A 21954-nucleotide genomic window follows, 5' to 3' on the forward strand; every position below is an offset into this window, starting at 1 on the left:
CAGGGCCTGCGCTCTGACACCCGCGGTGCTTCCCCCACACCAGGTCCAGATCGCAGGCAGCGGCCAGACCTACATCCGCGTCGCCAACTGCCAGACGGTGCGCATGAAGGAGGAGAAGGAGGTGCTGGAGCACTTCGCCGGCGTCTTCACCATGATGAACCCCCTCACGTTCAAGGAGATCTTCCAGACCACGGTCCCGTACATGGTGGAGAGGATCGCGAAGAACTACGCTCTGCAGGTGCGGGCACCGTCCTCGTCTGTCTGCTGGCTGCGTGGCCGCCTTCATTTTGGAGATGTTAACAACAGCGTTGCGGAAGCGTGCCTGTAGAGCAGAATCTAGGGAAGTGGCCGGGACACGCGCTTGGAGGTGTCCCCCTCCCTGTGCAGAAATGAAGCGTGCGTAAACGCAGGCTCCTCGTCTTCGGTGGCCAGGACGAAATCGCAGCCAGCGCTTGCAGCTCTGCTCAGAGCTCAGCAAACCGGTGGTGTTTGCTCCCTCCTAGGTGGATGATTAATTGCCTAGCGGTGCCTGACTGGGGGTCGGTGTCGCGTGTTGGGGGAGGGATGCCGATGCCGTGAGTCCCACGCAGCTCTTGTTTTGACAGATTGTTGCCAATTCCTTCCTGGCCAATCCCACTACCTCGGCGCTGTTCGCCACAATTCTGGTGGAGTATCTCCTGGATCGGCTGCCGGAGATGGGCTCCAACGTGGAGCTCTCCAACCTGTACCTCAAGCTGTTTAAACTGGTCTTTGGCTCCGTCTCCCTCTTCGCAGCTGAAAACGAGCAGATGCTGAAGGTAAGGCTGGCTCCCTGTCGGGAGCCGTGTGTTCAGGGTTTGTCGTCAGATTGGGTTGTCACTTTGAGTGGAAACTGGCCGAGTACCCAGTTTGTCTGGTCGGCCGCTTGGTGAGCGGGCGCGTTGTGACTGGTGGTGCCACCGTTAGTCTCTTCCTGTGGACCCCCCAAGGCGGGAGCACCTTGATCGTCCTTGCTGGTTTTAAAGTGAAGTGAAGCAAAGGACACGGAAGGAGCAGAGGCCCTCGTCTTGGTGCCCACTCCGACCGTGAGCAGCAGTGTGTTTCAGGAGCCTTTCCTTGCTCTTCCATGTCAGATCCAGCTTGTGTTCCTTTATCACCACCGTGGAGGAACTGTCTCGCCACACATTCCTGTCGCTCCCCCTCTTCGTGGAGGAACGACACAGGACCCTGCGCTGTTCTTTCGTCTGCTCGGCCCTCCCCGGGTTTGCTGCTGGTTCTTCCCGGGTTGGCTACTATCCCTTCCACCTCCGTGGAAGGGCAGTTCCCCCTGGCCACATTCCCCACTTCCGCAGGGGAGCGGCACACCGCCGGCCGGCTCTTCTCGGGGGCTGCACGGGTTCCCTTAGATGTTCCCCGTAGATGTTCCTGGTGCATGCCGTCTCTCTCCTCCTTTATAGTCCTCCTCCGCCAATCCTAACTCGGCTGCCCACACGCCGAGTACGCTGCTCTCCAATCAGGAGCAGGTCCTACAGTTTATTGGTTGAACTGGAGGCAGCTGTGCGGAAGCTGTTTACTTCTCTCCCAGCGCCATATTGTGGGAGAGCAGATGCATAGAATAAGTCTTAATTCCAGTAACTCAGTCCAGTCCGGGCTGCTCCCCACAGATCCCCCTTTCTTTTTATTTTTTGGCGTTGATATGCGCCTGTCTTCGGTGTCCCGCGGCACACACTCTGCTCTACTTGCTAGAGTTGCCACAGGTTCTTACAAGTCCTATCAATCAGGCAAACCGAATCCGGGTCCTCTCTTCGCCATGTTGTGAGGAGGTTTTTTGGCGCTGATGCGTGCCTGTGTTCGGTGACCTGCGGCTCACACTCTGGTCGAGCCGCCTGCTGGCGCTTACCACCTTAATCAGGCAGACCGAATCCAAGCTTTCTCATTGCCGTATTGTGGGGGAGACTTATTAGTGTTGGTTCGTGCCTATCTTCGGTGACCTGCAGCTCATACTCTGGTCGAGCTGCTTGCTGGTGCTTACCGCCTTAATCAGGCAGACCGAATCCAAGCCTCCTAATTGTTGTATTGTGGGGAAGCCTTACTGATGTTAATTCGTGCCTGTCTTCGGTGACCTGCGGCGCATAAGCTGCTAGCCGCCGCAGGTGCTCATCGCCTCACTTAATCAGGCAGGCCGAATCCAAGCTTTCTCATTGCCATGTTGAGGGGAGGCCTTTCTATTTCTCTATTTCTCTATCTCCGGGCATTCCTATTTCTCCCATTTTACTTCTATCTTCCAGCATTCCTATTTCTCTCACTTTACTTCTAAACTTCTATTTCTCTTATCCCTGCGGCTTCCCGGCGGCGCTCGCCCCGAGGCTGCTTCTCGGCACCTCGCCCCGCGGCAGCTTCACGGCTCTGCGTGGCTTCCCGGCGCCTCGCCCCGCCGGCGGGTTCCAGGCTCTGCGCGCACGCTCCGCGGTCTCTGCGCTAGCCCCGCGTTCCCTATGTACTTGAGCCCCGCACGCTCTGTCTGCGCACGGCAGCCTCCGCGAGTCACACAGCGTCACTTGCGTCTCCACCACTAGCATTCAATCCAAGTTCCCCGGGCTAGCCTGGCGAATTCAACCCAGCATACGTCTCCGCCCCACGGTTTGGCTTCCCGTCCTTTGCTCCCCGGGCTAATCAGACGGATCCCAATCTGGCTTACGTTTCAGCTTCTGGTTTCAACTTTTCGCCCCCTATTCCCGGGCTAACTTGAGAATCCCAAAGTGGCTTCCGTTTCCGCCTCGGCCTGCCCCCCGCGGCTTCAATTTCCCTAACATTTTTCTCTACCCGGTATATTTCCCCAAACTTTCCTCCAACGATATTCCTCCCTCATTTCTCCTGGCCTCTCCCCACAGTCCGCGTCCGAGTCTGTTTGTTCTAGCTTTCACTTTCGCTTTCGACCTTAGAGATTTCTCCCAGCTTCCCCCCGTAGTCCGTATCTGAGTCTATGCCTAGGCTTTCAATAGCTTTTCCGGCACCTTTTTCATCAGCTTTTCCCTAGGCTGTTTGCTAGTCTCTCTCTCCGATATTTTCCCAGTTCTTCCCGTTTCTTCCCTCCTAAGTTTCCTATCCGTCCTAGGTTTCCTATCCGAGTCACGGCACCATTATGTCGCTCCCCCTCTTCGTGGAGGAACGACACAGGACCCTGCGCTGTTCTTTCGTCTGCTCGGCCCTCCCCGGGTTTGCTGCTGGTTCTTCCCGGGTTGGCTACTATCCCTTCCACCTCCGTGGAAGGGCAGTTCCCCCTGGCCACATTCCCCACTTCCGCAGGGGAGCGGCACACCGCCGGCCGGCTCTCTCGGGGGCCGCACAGGCGTTCCTTCAGATGTTCCCCTTAGATGTTCCCCATAGATGTTCCTGGTGCATGCTGTCTCTCTCCTCCTTTATAGTCCTCCTCCGCCAATCCCAACTCGGCTGCCCACACGCCGAGTACGCTGCTCTCCAATCAGGAGCAAGTCCTACAGTTTATTGGTTGAACTGGAGGCAGCTGTGCGGAAGCTGTTTACTTCTCTCCCAGCGCCATATTGTGGGAGAGCAGATGCATAGAATAAGTCTTAATTCCAGTAACTCAGTCCAGTCCGGGCTGCTCCCCACACATTCCCAGAGATCACGAATCTCGCCTAGTTGGATCTCACCAGTTAACTTGAATCTAGCAAATGTCTAAAACCTGCCTGGAGCAGCAGGTGGCAGAACAAAACCTCGCCAAAATTCACGCCCTCTTAAGGCATGATGTTTTACTTCCTGCAGCAAGCAGGATGTTGTCCCCACTGGGGTCTGAGGAGACGTTTCCCCTGGGAAGAGTGAGGGCGCAGCAGGATCTGCTGTTTCTGGGGGCAGTGTGCAGGTGGTGGTTGGTGCCGGGGCCGGCCCTCGTTCAGTTACCGGCAAGCTTACACGGAGTCTGTGACAGCATGGAAGTTAAGGACGGGATGCCTCTCGCCAGCACTGCAGGACAGCACAGAGGAAACAGAACAAACCCAAACAGGACGCGCTGAGAGGCGAGCCTGCTGGATACTGTGCCAGAAAAGCACTCCAGCACGCCCATATGGGGTGCCGGCACTGCAGGTCGGGGCCCTCAGCCGCTGTCCCACAGCGCCGGCCCCGTCATAGCACTTCAGTTGAATAGAATGACCTCTGGATTCTGTAATCATGCTACACACAGTGCAGTTTGGAAGCGTGCAGGAAGGTTTCAGGCTAAACAGCCCACGACACGTCAAAACCAAGACTGGCGTTTGAAGTGCAAAGCTAACGCGCTTTACAGTGTGGATTAAATCCCCTTAAGAACTAACAAGTGGGTTTTTTAAAGGAGGGTCCCTGTGAATGCTTTGTTTTTGAGTCTTGCAAACACGATCTTTGGTTGGATTGCTAGAGAGATTTCAGTTCCTTGAGGTACATCTCACGTGAAGGTGGTCACAGGAACCGGGCTTGCCTGTGTGGCTCCCTGCAGGAGTGATCGTGTGTGCGCTGGACGTGTGCAGCCGGCTGACCCCTTCCTGTGGGCAGGGGCCGTGCACTGCTGCTCCCCCAGACGAGCTGCTGGGAGCCAGCAGCGCCCTTCAGGAGAAGTTAATCTGAGTAAATAAACGGTGGGAGGGGCTTACTTTATTGTTTTCTTTGCTGTTGGGTTGCGGTGGAGCTGTGGATTGCTCCAGGTGCGTGTGTGGACCCTCATCTGGAGCCCACTGATTGGTCTCCTCCCCCCACAGCCTCACCTGCACAAGATTGTGAACAGCTCGATGGAGCTCGCACAGACAGCCAAGGAGCCCTACAACTACTTCCTGCTGCTCCGGGCGCTCTTCCGCTCCATCGGCGGGGGCAGCCACGACCTCCTGTACCAGGAGTTCCTGCCCCTCCTCCCCAACCTCCTGCAAGGTGAGTGTGCGAGGGCTGCCGGGGGATTGCCGGAGTTCATCCCTGGTGCCTTCCCTGCCCTTCTTCCAAGGCTGTGGGCTGGGCGCTCTGTTCCCTCCCCAGACTGGAATGGGGTTTGGGAGATGCGGGTTTCCCCAGTTACAGCGCGGTTGCCTTTTTGTGGTGTGGGGTGAGCAAGTCTAGAAAGAAAGGGGCTTGGTCAGGTCAGGAATGCCTAGACAAGGAGAAAGAAGGAAAATGTGGGCTGGAAAGCTGATTATGTTTTCTAGTTTGTACAGCTGGAAACTTGGAAGTCCTGTGATCAGGAGTGCTCTCAGTGACACACAGTTCGAGGGCAGCTTGGTCCCTGGAGTATTCACGGGTGTGAACTGATTGGAAATTTTGGCCTAGGGTTCTTGTTTTATTTTTCTAAGATGAGCCCTTGGGAAGAGACTGAAGTTTTGCGTGTCCATGCTAACCCATCGTGCAGTCGTCCCTGCCCCCAGGCTGGCTGACGTCCCCAGCTTCTCTCTCCCCTCCTGGCTGTTAACAGGGATCCTCTCCCGGCAGCTTGGTGCTGGCCCCCTTCACGGTCTCCTCCTTTGTGTTCTGAGTGTGGTCCTCGTGCTTTGTGATATCCGCCGGGTGAGCTCTGTGCCATTCTGCTGCGGCCTGTGCCACGTCGGATGTGCCTTGTTCGGTGCCCACTGTTGTTTCTTGGTCCTCAGTGGGACGGTGGCTCATCGTCCTGCGGTGGCTGGGCTGGCTTTCCCAGGAGGCTCCTCTCTGTAACAGACAAAAGGGGACCTAGCAGTCAAGGTCCTGGTTCGGACACCCACGTTCCACACTGAAACACTTGGATTTGAGCCCTGGCTCCAGCTCCCGATTTCAGCTCCTTGCTGGTACTGACTCTGGAGGCAGCAGGATGCCTCAGGTGGTCGGGTCCCTGCCACCTGTGGGAGAGCCAGGTGGAGTTTTGGCTCCTGGCTTTGACCTTTGAGATGTTGGGGGAGTGCATCAGTGGATGGCACAGGCTCTGTGTCTCTGTCGCTCCCCCTCTTCGTGGAGGAACGACACAGGACCCTGGGCTGTTCTTTTGTCTGCTCGGCCCTTCCCGGGTTTGCTGCTGGTTCTTCCCGGGTTGGCTGCCGTCCTTCCGCCTCCGTGGAAGGGCGGTTCCCCCTGCCACTTTCCCCACTTCCGCGGGGGAGTGGCACACCACCGGCTGGCTCTCTCGGGGGCTGCTCAGATGTTATCCGGATGTTCCCCTTAGATGTTCCTGGTGCATGTTGTCTCTCTCCTCCTTTAGAGTCCTCTTCCACCAGTCCCAACTCTGCTACCCACACGCCGAGCACACTGCTCTCCTCCAATCAGGAGCAGCTCCTGCAGCTTGTCAAGTTGGTGAGAGGCAGCTGTGTAGAAGCTGTTTACTCCTCTCCCAGCGCCATATTGTGGGAGAGCAGATGCATAGTATAAGTCTTAATTCCAGTAACTTAGTCTAGTCCGAGTTGCTCCCCACAGTCTCTACCTCTCAAATTGAAAAAGAAATGGTTGTTAGAGCATGGACCTTAACCATGTTCTGTTGGAGGCCCGAAGAAGGAAGTTTGCCAACTGTGGCCTTGACGTGAACGCATCCCATTGACATCTGTGCTTTAGATAGGGCTTATCAATAGCATAATGTGGTTTTTGAAAAATGACTGATAATGTCATTGAATTTTTTTAAAGATTTATTTGAGAGGCAGACTTAGAGGGAGAGACAGAGAGATCATTCATCTGCTGGTTCACTCTCCAGATGGTTACAATGGCAGGAGCTGGGCCAGACCAAAGCCAGGAGCTTCTTCTGGGTCTCCCACGTGGGTGCAGGGATCCAAGCACTTGGGCCATCTTCTGCTTCCCCAGGCCACAGCAGGGAGTTGTATCAGACATAGAGCAATGGGGACTTGAACTGGCACCTCTATGGGATGCTGGCACTGCAGCATTGGCTTAATTACTATGCCACGGGACTGGCCCGTGTTATTTACATTTTAAGGACATAATATTTAAATTTAATATTACGTACGGAGCTTAGTAGTTTTATGATCTTCAGTGTGTTGTGGCTACCACAGGAGGGCTCACAGATGCAGGGACAGAGCAGAGGGGACACAGGCCTGGGACCCTGCCCTCGGCGAGCGCTGCCAGTGCTGGCACCCACCACCCCCGCCGGGGCAGGCCCTCACCGCCCCCGCCGGGGCAGGCCCTCACCGCCCCCGCCGGGGCAGGCACCCACCGCCCCCGCCGGTGCTGGCACCCACCGCCCCCGCCGGGGCTGGCCCTCACCGCCCCCCGCCGGTGCTGGCACCCGCCGCCCCCCGCCGGGGCTGGCCCTCACCGCCCCCGCCGGGGCTGGCCCTCACCGCCCCTGCCGGGGCTGGCACCCACCGCCCCCGCCGGTGCTGGCACTCACCGCCTCCGCCTTCCAGGACTGAACATGCTGCAGAGCGGCCTGCACAAGCAGCACATGAAGGACCTCTTCGTGGAGCTGTGTCTCACGGTGCCCGTGCGGCTGAGCTCTCTGCTGCCCTATCTGCCCATGCTCATGGATCCCCTGGTGTCTGCGCTCAATGGCTCGCAGACGTTGGTCAGCCAGGGCCTGCGGACTCTGGAGCTGTGTGTGGACAACCTGCAGCCTGACTTCCTGTACGACCACATCCAGCCAGTGCGAGCAGAGCTCATGCAGGTGAGTGTGCGCTCCCTTCACCAGCAGGGGGCGCCAGACGCTGGTGTTTCTAGTTTTTCTTGGCCTCTGTCTCCTGTGGACTCTGCTGACTGATATATTAGAAGACGGAAAGAGATATTGGGATTGTTGAATGGATCCTTGCTTTGCGGTGTTCCCTTGTCGTCAGAGCACTTCTGCAAGTGGTGTGGTCTCAGGTGGTGACTTAGGAGGGCGACTTGTCAGTGTGTGGCCACAGACGAACCCCAAGACCGGCGGTCAGGTAGCAAAGGGCAGCAGGCCCCACCCCACCCCGGGGAGGGGCAGTTGATGGTGGCGGTTGTTCGGAAGACGAAGCTCTTGTTCCGTGGGTATGGTGTGCTCAGCATCTGAGGGTTTCCCTTCATGCTTTGCTGCGTTGCTGATGGGTGATGTGGCTGGGACTCATGGCAGGTCTGGGCTGCTCGTCTGTTACATTCTCGTCTGCCTCTTTAGGACACAGGACTGGATCTGGAGAGGGGTCAGAGACTTGGTCACTCCTGGGGCTGGGGGTCTCTGCGGTGTGGACCTGAGAAGGTGGCTGGGAGGCTTTCCTGCCTGTTCTGACGTCTGGTCCTTGAGCTGCATCTGGGCTGGGAGGAGGCGGCGTGGGGGTGGGACGTGGGTCTGCAGTCACTTAGAGAGTTGGGAGCAGCACTGTTGGTTCTGGCAGGCAGGCAGGCCCCGGTCCTGACCCAGGTGTACGGGAGCCAGGCCTTCCTGCCACACCCTGAGGCCGGCAGTGCCTGACCTGGGCAAGGTCACAGCACAGTAACCCCACAGTCCTTACAAGTGGCACAGTGGCGGTCTCTTGAGGCCCCTGCTCCTGGGGAACACGAGGCTCGGTGCTGGGGAAGGGCTCAGACCCACCTTTGGGCCTGGAGAAACGAGAGAATTGGGATTTTGCTTGGTTTAGAGAAAAGAGCTGAGACGGTGTGCTAAGCTTGAGTGTTGCTAGGTGGTGGTGCTTGACCCTGCTGGAGAGGTAGTGTACTGTGGACTGTGGGAATTCTAGGGTGTAGGATGACCCCGGGGAAGAGACGAGGCGTTGACTGGGTGGTGGTGCTTGACCCTGCTGGAGAGGTAGTGGAGCTGTGGACTGTGGGAACCTCTAGGGTTTAGGATGACCCGAGGGAAGAGACGAGGTGCTGACTGAGTGTTGGTGGCAGCTGAGTGTTGGGGCTGTGCATGAATCGCTGCTCCTGTAGTTCTGTGATGGAGGTGATCCCAGCACCCGCGCCTTCCCCGTGACCAGTCCTCTCTGATGTGTATGTGGCACTCGCTTACCCAGTCTGCACGTTACAAAGCCTGGGAACTCGCCGGCTCTCCCTGACTCTGAGCTCCCGCCTGGCCTTGTGCCTTTCTGACTGCTCTGGCTTGGCAGTCTTCCTGTGGTGCTCCGTGCGTGGTTGGAGCACGCTCCCTCGTCCGTCTCGCGGGAGCACAGGGCACGTTCGTGGGCACATTGGTGGGCATGTGTGCGTGAGGAGGGAGCTGCCTCTGGGGTGTGGGGGGTGGGATTGTTGCCGTCGCGCTGTGCTGTGACTTACTTGGCATTTGGAGTTGTGACCGTGTTCCCCTGAGATGACTTCACGAAGCACGTTGGGTTCTAGGCTTTGTGGCGCACTTTACGCAATCCTGCCGATAGCATCTCTCACGTGGCCTACCGTGTCCTGGGCAAGTTTGGCGGCAGCAACAGGAAGATGTTAAAGGAGTCCCAGAAGCTGCACTACGTCGTGACGGAAGTTCAAGGCCCCAGCATTACCGTGGAGTTTGCCGACTGTAAAGCATCTCTTCAGCTCCCCATGGAGAAGGTAAAGTGGGAGGCAGGGGGTTGGTGCGGATCTGTGTCTCCTTGTTAGAGTGGATGTCTGTGTGACAGCCTGTACACACGGTGGGATTTCCTGGGAGAACTTCCCGCTCAGGATCACCTCGATCAGCACAGGTGGCTTTGCAGGCGCCCATGGCGGGATGTTTCCCCAAGAATCTGGGGCCCTGGGATCCTGGCACGGTTCCCTCTGTCCTGGTGACGGGGAGGTGATGCCCAGCCCCTCTTGCCCTTGGACTATGGCCTCCCGGTCCCCTAGGCTCTAGCTCCATCTAGAACCCAGGTTGCCTGGTCGCTGCCCTCCCCTAGACACGGCTCTGGTCCTCTTGTTCCTGGCTCTCGGCTCCTGGGCTGCTCTCTGGGTTCCTGGCATCTTACCAGATGCCGTCCTGGGTCTCGGCACTTGCGTGTTGTTCGCCCCTTTACTGCCTCACGCTTGCATTTGTTGCCAACTGTGGGCCAGCCCACAGTCCTGGCCGCTCCTTTCCTGCTCATATCCTGGCGTTCTGCCTTGTGGTCCGGGACTCTTAGCTGGCTCCTGTACGTCGGCTGCTGTTGAGAGGACGTTGCGGTAGCCTTGTGGGTGCGGTGCTGTGGAGTGACGCAGCCGGACTCCCATGCCCCTTGCCGACCAGTGTTGTGCGGCCTGCAGCCGCGTTCCTCGCTCCCTGGGCCAGGCTCAGCCTGCAGTGTGCCCGGCTGGCTCTCCCGTGTGAGAGGCTCCCCCACACAGCGGGTTTTTTTTTTAAATACCAGACTTCCCCAAATGCTAGGTGGGGAGGAGGGCTGAGTGTCACTCTGCACTGGTTGTCTGTGGCCATCTCCTTCTGCCTGCCCCTCGACTTCTCAGGCCTGTCTCTTCTCGCGGGCTCCCCCGGAGCAGGGCTGCCCACCCCAGCCCATCGTGCAGCCCTTCTTCAGGGTGTTTTCCAGGCGAGCACACTGCTCCCCAGAGAGCACTGGCGGCCAGGATTCTCTGTCTGTGTTGAAACCACCCAGCAAACGTCTCTCTGCTAGCAGCACTTGGCTGCGTCTTGGGTGACTCTCTCAGGTCAGTGTCCCCGTGCTTCACCCTGGCAGTGGCAGGGTTGGTGGACACAGTGGAGACTAAGGCATCTGATTTTGCTTGCCTTCTGTATAGACTGAGCAGAGCAAAAAGATCCCTTTAGAAGTGGCTTTGGCCCAAAGCAGCTGATGCATGGGAGAGGTGAGGTTTTGCAGCTGGCTGCTAACAGCTCCGCTGGGTTGCACGGACAGGAGGAGGTACTGCAGAGGCCTCTGGGCGAGCAGGCGTTGTCCCAGTGGGCTGCAACACAGCCCGTGGGCCCTGGTCAGGCCAAGTGCCATGACTGCGTGAGGCAGCTTTGCATTTGGCACAGTGAGCAACCCTTGACTCTTCCTCGCAGGTCATTGATTAATTCATTGAAGCTGGTACTGTGGTGTAGCAGGTAAAGCCGCCGCCTGCAGTGCCAGCATCCCATATGGGTGCCGGGTTCAAGTCCCGGCTGCTCCACTTCCCATCCAGCTCTCTGCTATGGCCTGGGAAAGTAATGGAAGATGGCCCAAGTCCTTGGGCCCCTGCACCCATGTGAAAGCCCCAGAAGAAGCTCCTGGCTCCTGGCTTCAGACCAGCGCAGCTCCAGCTGTTGCCATCTGTTGAGTGAACCAGTGGATGGAAGACCTCTCTCTCTCTTCTCTCTGTGTGTAACTTTGCCTTTCAAATAAATGAATAAATCTTTTGTATTTGAAAGGCAGAATTAGAGAGGCAGAGGCAGAGGCAGAGGCAGAGAGAGAGGTGTTAACTGTTAACACTGACCTGTTCCTTGAGTTGTGTATGATTACCATGAAGGCTTCAAGTTAATTTTGTGTGTGATTGTGCCACCCCATGTTCCTGATGGAGCTAATTGAAATGAACATGATAAAAATGTGTGTGTGTGTAGCTGTCTGTGTAGGTTTTCTGGGGGAAAAATGATGTAAACCTTATTCTCTTTTGAAGAGACAATTTTAAAAAAGCTTACACGGCCATCTCTTAGGTTGATCTCAGAGTCTGTGGCCTCAAGAAACTCTCCTCCCTCCCCCCCTTCTTTCTTTTTAAAGATTTATTTATTTGAAAGAGTTACACAGAGAAGGAGAGGCAGAGGTATGTGGGGGGAGGAGAGAGAGAAGGAGAGGGAAAGAGAGAGAGAGAGAGAGGTATTCCATCCACTGGTTCACTCCCCAATTGGCCGCAACTGCTAGAGCTGCTAGCTGGCTCTGGAGCCAGGAGCCTTCTCTGGGTCTCTCACGCGGTTGTAGGAGCCCAAGGACTTGGGCCATCTTCCACTGCTTTCCCAGGACACAGCAGAGAGCTGGATGGGAAATGGAGCAACTGAGACTCGAAGCAGCAGTGCGCTTAAGGGATGCCAGCTCTGCAGGCGGCAACTTTAACCTCTGTGCCACAGCGCTGGCCCCAGCTCATCTTTCTTGTTATTAGAACTTCGACGTGGGCGCGCAGGCACATGTGTGTTTGTGTGACAGCAAACTAAAGACTCTGTGTGTGTGGATGATACAGAATCGGGATCAGTCTGAGTGTGGATGACACAGTCAGGATCAGTGTGTGTGTGTGTGCGCATGTGCGCATGCTCCCAGGTGCAGGTTCAGGCCAGCAGATGTGTCCCCGGAGACTTCCACGCATCTTCCCCTGAGTGTTGAACTCGGCCTCAGGTTTTAGTTGGCGCCGTGCAGTCCCGTCTGGGGACTGGCCGAGGGCCCGTTGGAGGAGCGCTTGTTGGGGTCTGTGTGTGCCGCCCGTGCTTTCAGGGAGACTTTTCCAGATCGAGATGTCCGTACACGCCGTGGTTTTGTGTTTCGTGTTGCAGGCCATCGAAACGGCTCTGGACTGCCTGAAGAGCGCCAACACGGAGCCCTACTACCGGCGGCAGGCGTGGGAGGTGATCAGGTGCTTCCTGGTGGCCATGATGAGCCTGGAGGACAACAAGCACGCGCTCTACCAGCTCCTGGCCCACCCCAAGTGCGTTCTGTCCCGCAGTGTGGGCCCTCGCTGTGGGATGTGGGCGGGTTGGGGGGGCGCTCTACCAGCTCTAGGCCCACCCCAAGTGCGTTCTGTCCTGTGGGTGTGGGCCCTTGCTGCGGGATGTGGGCGGGGTGGGGGGCGCTCTTCCAGCTCCTGGCCCTCTCCAGTTGCCTTCTGCCCCAGCCAGTGTGGGCCCTCGCTGCGGGATGTGGGCGGGGTGGGGGGCGCTCTACCAGCTCCAGGCCCACCCCAAGTGCGTTCTGTCCTGCGGTGTGGGCCCTCGCTGTGGGATGTGGGTGGGGCGTGCCTGCTCTACCAGCTCCTGGCCCACCCCAAGTGTGTTTTGCCTCCACCGGTGTGGGCCCTCGCTGCGGCATGTGGGCGGGGACTGCCCAGGTTTCTGTGTTTGCATGCGCTCTTCTTTTAGCCTTGGAGAACAGAGGAGAATCTGGATGCTTGGGGATTGGGGTGATCTCGCTTGCTGTCTGCCGTGTTGCTTCCATTTTTTTTTAAAGATTTGTTTTCCTTAATTGAAAGACAGAGTTAGAGGGAGAGACAGAGAGCTCGATCTTTATCTGCTGGTTCACTCCCCAGATGGCCGCAACAGCCAGGGTGTCCTCCAGGTCTCCCATGCAGCGGGCAGAGGCCCGAACACTTGTCATTACCAGGGAGCTGGATTGAAAATGGGGCAGCTGGAACACGAGCTGGCACCCATGTGGGATGCCAGCTAACCTGCTTAACCTGCTGTGCCACAGCTCTGGCCCCTCCATTTGGTTTTATGCCACAAGGAATCGAGGCTCCTGGCCCATTCCCCCAGTGCTTCCTGTGTTGTCCCAGCACCTGGCACTGATCTTTGTCCAGACACCTGTCATGTGGTGTGTGTATTTTCCTATTACAACTTAAGGCTGTGCATGACCTTCATATATATCATAGTCTTTTGGAGATTGTGTGTGTGTATATACACACATATAAAGTCTAATGTATAACTATATGACATACACACACACACACATATATATATAAAGGGCATTGGAGGGAGCCGTTCCGTGAGGAAACAGCAATGTGAGTGAGAGCTCAACAGGAAGCGGGTGGGGCAGACCTGCACAGGCTGGGTCATCATGCCTGGGTTGTGAAATTTAAAGTAAAGGCGAACCTCAGAACCCCTCCCAGAGGTAGAGACCTACAGAAATTGTCTAGACTTGGGAATGAAGAGAACTGTTAGGTAAGAAGTGCAGTGCTTACCGGCGATGGGTGCAGAGAGGAAGATGGAAAAGTCCAAGAGGGAGGGAGGGAAGTGAAGGACAGAGGAAGGCGTGTGCTGCCGGAGGCCCCCAGGGACCAGGGACGGGGTGGGGGTGGCCGAGAAGTGAGAGACAGGCTCTTGCTCAGTGAGTCCAGAGCAGGACACGGAAACATGAATCCACACGTGGACACAGGATGGGGAAGTAGCCACGGATCAGAAGACGGGGGACGTGTTCTAGGCTGGGTGACCACGAGGCTGCCTGCCTGTGGGCGGTGGGTGGGCAGCTGTGAAGCCCAGGGTGCAGAGGGTCTCCATGTGGAGGGAGACAGCAGATCTGAGGTGAGAGGACGCCATGAAGGGCGTTCAGGAAACAGAGGTGTGTTCAACTCAGAACAGACGTTCCAGGTGGGAGACGCAGACACAGCCAAGCTCCCCCAGGGAAGCTGTGAGACGACAAAGGAACAAAGTAGAGACAGCGGCAGTGCAGCCGTGCGGCTGTTCCTTGTGGTCACGGCTGCTTCCGGGAACCCTGCCGATGTCAGAACCCACGGATGCTCCAGTCCCTGGAGTGAACTCTGTGGTATTCGCACGGAGCCCACGTGTACCTTCTTGTGTGGTTTTTTTTTTGTTTTTGTTTTTGTTTTTGTTTTTTTGAAGACTGATTGATTTATTTAAAAGACAGGAAGAAAGAGAGTGGTCTTTCAACTGAGGGTTCACTCCCCAAATGGCTACCGCACTGGAGCTGGGCCAGGGTCTGGAGCCAGGAGCCTGGAACTCCATCTGGGTCTGTGGTGTGGGTGGCAGGGGTCCAAGCACTGGGACCATCTGCTGCTCTCCCAGGGTGTCTGCACATTAGCCGGGAGCTGGATTGGAAGTAGAGCAGCCAGGACTTTGGCGCTCACATGGGATGCCGGCATTGCAGGTGGTGTTTGCTGTGGTCACGTGTAGACTGAACCGCGGCTGGCATGTTAAATGTCACATAAAGGAGCGCTACACTGCATCGTGAGGGGAATAGGGTCGAGAGAAGAGCGCGCACGTGCAGTCAGACCTTCCCCTGTGCTGTTGGCTGGATCCACAGACGCAAAACCCGTGGATCCTGAGGCCTGATGGATGGGCCTCAGCTAAAGTGGGACACAGCTAAAGTGACAGTTACAGGGAAGCTTCCACCTTAAAGGTCACACGGACTGGAGCAGTCCGAGTGCTTACTGTCTGGCAGATAGGAAATGCATGGTCGGTGGACACAGGAGACTGCTCAGCAACGAGCCAAGTGCACTGCTCACCCGTGCCCAGTGTGGGTGTGTCGTCTCCGACGAGTGAAAGGCCAGCAAGTGATGCCGCCTAGATGGCGTTATTAGGCCTGTCTGGTCTGTCCCCTGTAAGGTTATCACTGTGGCAGTATTCATTTTTTGGAGAGACAGACTGATGGAGAAAGTGCCTATCTGGTTCACTTCCCACATGCCTGCAGTAGGTAAGACGGAGAGAGCTGGGCAGGGCCAAACTGAACTGTGCCTGCCGGGATCTTCAAGTGCGCTCGCTGTCACGGGAGGCGAACGCAAGATCCTGCTCTCCTGGCTGACAGCAGGTTTCAGCTTAGCCCACAGGGACGCTGGGCAAGAGCAGATTGGAAGGACGGCGGCAGCACACTTAGGGCACCTTCATAAACACGAGGGTAGCCGGGACGGCCTCACAGGTCCAGCTGGGTGCGTGAGCACCCTCTCTCCACCTCTGGAGACGTCTGATAATGAAGAGCCTTGACGGGTTCATCGGCTTCAGAAGCAGAACGAGGCAGTTGGGACAAATTCTGCGAGGTGCTCCATTCGCAGAGCTGTGCTAGATTGGAAGAAGCTAGTGCTGTTTTTTTTCTTTTTAGAAAAAATTTATTTATTGGAAAGAGTTACAGAGAGGCAGAAGCAGAGAGAGAGAGGTCTTCCATCTGCTAGTTCACTCCCCAAATGGCTACTGTGGCCAGAGCTGTGCCAATCTGAAGCCAGGAGCTGCTTCTGGGTCTTGCACGTGGGTACAAGACCCAAGCACTTGGGCCAGCTTCTGTTGCTTTGCCAGGCACATGAGCAGGGAGCTGGATTGGAAGTGGAGCAGCCGGGACTTGAACCAGCACCCGTATGGGATGCTGGCACTACAGGTGGCAGCTTTACTGGCTATGCTACGGTCCTGGCCTCAAGGTGACACTTTGTTGTTGTTTTAAGATTGATATATTTATTTGAAAGGCAGAGTTACACAGAGCAAGAAGGAGAGGCAGAGAGAGAGAGGTCTTCCATTAGCTGGTTCACTCCTCAATTGGCCACAACGGCTGGAGCTGCACTGATCTGAAGCCAGGAACTCCCCCCAGGTCTTCCCACGCAGAGTGCAGGGGTGCAAGGACTCGGCCACCTTCTGCTGCTTTCCAAGGCCATAGCAGAGAGTTGGATTGGAAGTGGAGCAGCCGGGTCTTGAATTTGCACCCATGCCGGCACTGCAGGCGGTGGCTTTATCTGCTACGCCACAGCACCGGCCCCGCTAATACTGTTTTTAAAATGGAGAACTGTGGCTTTTTTTTTTTTTTTTTTTTTTTTTTTTTTTTACTAAGCATTCAGTGTTGGGTGTGTGTTTCCCTGACTGCCTTAAGGAATTTTGGTGAATCTCATGCAGGAACTGGCAGGAAATGCTTTATTGCTTAGGTCCGTTGGCCCATGTAATTCTGTGTTCTTGGAGTGGTTTTGCAAGCATTAACTGTTGATTAAGTACCTTTAGGGCTTAGTGTCTTTCATGCCTGTTTATCATTGATCAGAATTACTTAGAATTTCGGCTTATTTAATTATAAAAGATCAAAAACTTTGACTTTCTTAAAATAGAGGATAATGACTGAAAGACTGAAGATGACATTTCGTGGTCCACCTCTAAGTCATTGCCCACACTCATACATTTGGTGGGGCTGGCACTGTGGTGTAGCGGGTTAAGCCACTGCTTGCCATGCCGGCATCTCACATGGGTGCTGGTTTGAGACCCGGCTGCTCCACTTCCAATCCAGCTCTCTGCTGTGGCCTGGGAAAGCAGTGGAGGATGGTCCAAGTCCTTGGGTCCCCTGCACTGGCGTGGGAGACCCAGAAGAAGCTCCTGGCTTCGGATTGGTGCAGCTCTGGCCGTTGCTAACAATTGGGGAATGAACCAGTGAATGGAAGACCTCTTCTTCTCTCTGTGTTTAACTCTGACTTTAAAATAAATCTTAAAAAAAAAAAAAAAAAAAGTACATGTGGGTATTTGCTGGCACTGGCTGTGAGGTTCACGATGAGAAGCATCCTTGGCTCCAGATGATGCTGCATTCCAAGCAGAGAAAAGCACTCACCCAGGCGGGAAACGGGCGGGCAGGGCTCCCGTGGCACCAGCAGCGCGAGACTGGGGCTTTGATGATGTCATTGTGTCGCCCAGCTTCACGGAGAAGACCATCCCGAATGTCATCATATCCCACCGCTACAAGGCGCAGGACACGCCGGCCCGGAAGACATTCGAGCAGGCTCTGACGGGGGCCTTCATGTCGGCCGTCATCAAGGACCTGCGGCCCAGCGCCCTGCCCTTCGTGGCCAGCCTGATTCGCCACTACACCATGGTGGCCGTGGCCCAGCAGTGTGGTGAGTGAGGGCTCCGTTGGCGGGGGGAAGTGGTGACTTCATCTCTCAGAACCGCCACAAAAACTTGGTCAGGTGCCTTGTTTTTGAGAGGCTGAGCTTGCCCCACGGCATCTGGGCCTCCGTGTTCAGACGTTCCACACACTGCACTGGCAAAGGTCATTTCCGTGGTGGGCACCTTGGGCCGATGTGAAGGTCGTTGCCAAGTTTCAGCTGTAAAATGTCGGTGCCCGCCGGAACGTCGTGTGGCCGATTGTCTTTGTGAGAACTGGGTCCCAGTGCTGGTGGACATTGCACTTCTGAATCCCGGATGGTTTTTTGGGTGATGCTCTTCCTCCCCTGGGTGGCCTCTCCCGAGGCCGGGCTCCCTCCTTCCACTGGGTGCCCAGCTGTGCCCATTTCTGCTCCGGGGTAGCCACCTGGGACACCCAGCTGCCATGGCTCCCAGACTCTCTGGTGTGAAGGATGATTGAGTTCGTCCATTCTCATTGCCGGTTTGTTGCAGATGATGCGTTTGTAAATGACACACGGTGGCCACGTCCCTGCCAGCTGCTGTGTAGTGCCTGAAAACCCTGGGCTCTGAGTCTGCAGACCCCTGCCCTGGTTTCTGTCCTCAGAGCCCCTTACACTGGCGATCAGCAGGCAGTGTCTCCGGACGCTGTGGAGCACACGGGACTCGCCCCGTACCTCTCGGCCTGAAGAGTTGGCGCTGTGGAGCGGGGTGCCTCGGTCTCTGCTCAGCGATTCCGTCTTGCCTGATGCCGGGCACTCACGAGGTGGTGACTGCCGGTGGCCGCAGCCGGCTGTTGTCCGGCTGTGTTCTTCCGTCACCGCTGGTTGCTGCTGCAGTGTTCCAGTGTCGGCTGTGTGGAGTGTAACCCGGGGTCATTCCCATGTCGCCTACCTTCGTCTGTTTCGTGATAATGTTTAAAGATACCCACCCGACTGGGATTCTCAGTTTAAACCAGTGTGCTTTTGAGTAATGGGAGAGAAAATGTGAGACATGGTGTGTCGTGGAAAACACTCGGCAATCAGCCTTGGTGAGGATCAGGCCACTTAGTTTATAAGTGTGTGCACTGCATCGAGTTGCTGACTTCAAGAGAAGAGTGAGGGATGAGGCCCATGGCAGTGAACTTGACCTTCTCCTGCCCTCCCTCTCCTCTCAGGTCCATTCTTGCTGCCTTGCTACCAGGTGGGCAGCCAGCCCAGCACAGCCATGTTTCACAGTGAAGAAAACGGGTCGAAGGGGATGGATCCCTTGGTTCTGATCGACGCCATAGCTATTTGCATGGCCTACGAGGAAAAGGAACTCTGCAAGATCGGGGAGGTGGCCTTGGCTGTGATATTTGACGTTGCGAGTATCATCCTAGGCTCCAAGGAGAGGGTGAGGAGCGGTCACGGGGTGCCGGTCTGGGGTGTCTGCACGTGCAGCCACTGCAGCTGGGCACTGGGGTTTGTTCTCTTCCCCGCAGGCGTGCCAGCTACCCCTGTTCTCCTACATCGTGGAGCGCCTGTGCGCGTGTTGTTACGAGCAGGCTTGGTATGCAAAGCTGGGGGGCGTGGTGTCCATCAAGTTCCTCATGGAGCGGCTGCCTCTCACATGGGTTCTCCAGAACCAGCAGACGTTCCTCAAAGCACTCCTGTTCGTCATGATGGACTTGACCGGAGAGGTAGGTGCTGGGCTGCCCGGAGGGCATTCTTCCTGAGACTGTCGTGCCGGTGCCTTCCTCGTGGCAGGTGCTTGGACACTCGGATTTCGCGACAGCCCTCTGGGTATTTGGATACCTGCTGGCTGTGAGAAGGGACGTCCAGAGTGTTCATCGGCATACATCTGAAGGAAAGCAGAGACGGTTCCTCCGAGTTGCATTCTTTGTGGACTGATGTCCACACGTAACTTACACCAGGCATTGCCATGTGCTAAACGCTGGGGTCGTGGCTCTCGTGGCTCGATCGATCAGTGTTTTCTTTCTTGGTTGACAAGCAGGAACTACTGGCAGGAAGAAGCACTGAGCAGTTAGAATGTAGTTTTGCTAATGTAGCTGGTGTAGGGGGGTGGTTTCCTCCAGCTGCCACCTGCCCTGGGACAGTAGCCACGGCGGGCAGGGGTGGGAGGCAGAGGGTGTGGTGAGTGGTATCAGGCCCTTGTTCTGAGGCAGCAGGTTCTGACTTGCAGGTTTCCAATGGGGCTGTCGCCATGGCCAAGACCACCCTGGAACAGCTCCTGATGAGGTGTGCGACCCCTCTGAAAGACGAGGAGCGGGCCGAGGAGATCCTGGCTGCTCAGGAGAAGTCCTTCCACCACGTGACGCATGACCTGGTTCGAGAAGTCACCTCTCCGAACTCCACCGTGAGAAAACAGGCTATGCACTCCCTGCAGGTACTGGCCCAGGTCACTGGAAAAAGTGTGACAGTGATAATGGAACCCCACAAAGAGGTGAGATTTCTGTCGCCAAGACGCGGGTGATTGGGATGGTTTCTGAGATTCTTGTTTTGGTTTTCAAGTCTGGGTTGTGGACGCTGCTCTTTATACTTTTGTGTCCACGCCAGAAACTACTGCTGAGCCTGCTCGGTTTGGAGCAGCGCACGCTGGGGTTGTGGGGAGCTTGTTGGTGTTGGGAGGCTGGAAGATTGCTGGGCTGCATGGCACTGGTGGTTCCCCGTGGCCACTGGTCGTGCCTGCTGTGCCTCCCAGGGCCAGGCCAGCGCAGGTCACGTCCTTCCTTCCCTAGTGCAAGGGCAGCTGTGATCGTTGTTAAGCTGATGGTTGTGGAATGCTGTGCTGAGAGGTGTTGCTTTCGAGGGCCGCCAGTGAGCGGTGCGTCCCCCTCGGCTCCCCCAGGTCCTCCAGGACATGGTCCCACCCAAGAAGCACTTGCTGCGACACCAGCCGGCCAACGCCCAGATCGGCCTCATGGAGGGGAACACGTTCTGCACCACGTTACAGCCCCGCCTCTTCACCATGGACCTGAACGTGGTGGAGCATAAGGTGTTCTACACAGAGGTAGGGGCGGGGGTGCGGGGCCGTGTGCGTGGTGCTGCCGTGTGTCTGCTAGCCCGTCTTTGTGCGTGCGCCAAGACTGGTCAGGCTGCACTCAGAGAAGGCTCGGAAAGTGACGCAGGTAACCAGCCCTGGCCTGGCACTGCTCTGGGCCGGGGTGTTGCCCCTGGACCTGGTGGAAGGGAGGCCCCGTGGCAGGAGAGGCTCAGCGTAGGGTCGGTGTCCTCGGATCCTAAGAGCCACATCAGCCCTCCAGGGCCCGGCTCTGACTGAGGGTCCTGGCGTGTGTTGGAGGGTAGGCTGTTCCCCGTGGCCTTCATCAACCGGCTCACAGGTGCCCCGGGCACGGCTGGTGAAGAGCAGGTGCTCCCACACTGTTCACACTGGGCTCTGTGAGTGCAGGCACTGTTGATTCTAATGTTAAGGTGCACCCAGAGCCACAGAGCAGGTGAGCCGCAAGGCTGCGCTGTGAACCCAGGTGGTCCCTTCAGAGCACGGTTCCCCGTCACCGTCCTCTGGCCTCCAGCCGGGCCCTGGTGCTCTTCTGTGGTCTTGATTTGCCCCCACCCAAATCCATGTGCTGGCAGATGGCATCTTACAGATTCTTGTCGCCGTGAATGTTCCAGCAAGAGGTGACGTCAGTGATGGGCAGTCGTCACACTGTGGAGACAGTCGAGTTACCGCAGGCAGGGTGCTGCGGTGGTCTGGTGGTCAGTGCCAATTTGAAATTTAGGGGCCAGGAGTCACACTTCGGTAGGCGTCAGAGGGAGCTGAGGCGAGCACCACCAGCGAGCGAATTCTTAGTCCACGCTGTCTGAAGTTCTGGTCAGGAGGATTCCCTCTCTGTCTCTCTGAGTCCATGGGCCTGGGCCCAGCTCTGACCCCCAGCGAGCGAATTCTTAGTCCACACTGTCTGAAGTTCTGGTCAGGAGGATTCCCTCTCTGTCTCTCTGAGTCCATGGGCCTGGGCCCAGCTCTGACCCCCAGCAAGCGAATTCTTAGTCCACGCTGTCTGAAGTTCCGGTCAGGAGGATTCCCTCTCTGTCTCTCTGAGTCCATGGGCCTGGGCCCAGCTCTGACCCCCAGCAAGCGAATTCTTAGTCCACGCTGTCTGAAATTCCGGTCAGGAGGATTCCCTCTCTGTCTCTCTGAGTCCTGTGGGCCTGGGCCCAGCTCTAACTGTCCAGGCCTTGTAGGGTCCCTGTGTCAGGGATGCCTCTGGGAACTGGGAGGACAGGGTCCCTTGGCCTTTCTGGAGTCCGCTCACTAAGCCGAGGTCAGGGGCTGGCAGTGCTGAGGGCGTGAGCTGCTGGAGAATCAGGGAACTCTGTCCATTTCCGCTCTGAAAGTTCTTGACTGGGCTTGTCTGTCCGTTGCTGGTTGTGTTGCGGTGTGTGTGGAGGATGGCTGTGCTGTGATACTTGCAAGGTTGTATGTCCCTGCAGTAAGATGGGCTAAATTGCGTCGTCTGGTCTCTTCCAGCTGTTGAACTTGTGTGAGGCCGAAGACTCCGCTTTAACGAAGCTGCCCTGCTACAAAAGTCTCCCCTCGCTCGTGCCCTTGCGAATCGCAGCCCTGAGTAAGTTCACGTGGGTCCCAGGTGAGCAGCAGTGAAGAGGGGCTGGCCCTGTGGCACAGCAGGTTCAGCCACTGCC

General features: G+C 56.7%; 1 protein-coding gene across 1 annotated transcript in view; it reads left to right on the forward strand.

Moving 5' to 3' along the window:
* Nucleotides 1–21954, forward strand: part of TRRAP (transformation/transcription domain associated protein) — a 114305-nt gene that overhangs the window by 25899 nt on the left and 66452 nt on the right. The window contains 12 exon segments of the mRNA XM_070063775.1: nucleotides 44–238; nucleotides 606–797; nucleotides 4722–4887; nucleotides 7326–7582; nucleotides 9211–9411; nucleotides 12284–12435; nucleotides 17105–17304; nucleotides 18468–18685; nucleotides 18774–18971; nucleotides 19475–19735; nucleotides 20141–20302; nucleotides 21782–21878. Coding sequence (XP_069919876.1) covers nucleotides 44–238; nucleotides 606–797; nucleotides 4722–4887; nucleotides 7326–7582; nucleotides 9211–9411; nucleotides 12284–12435; nucleotides 17105–17304; nucleotides 18468–18685; nucleotides 18774–18971; nucleotides 19475–19735; nucleotides 20141–20302; nucleotides 21782–21878 — 2299 coding nt within the window.

Source organism: Oryctolagus cuniculus, chromosome 19 (genome assembly GCF_964237555.1).
Source record: "Oryctolagus cuniculus chromosome 19, mOryCun1.1, whole genome shotgun sequence".
In the NCBI taxonomy this organism is placed as follows: domain Eukaryota; kingdom Metazoa; phylum Chordata; class Mammalia; order Lagomorpha; family Leporidae; genus Oryctolagus; species Oryctolagus cuniculus.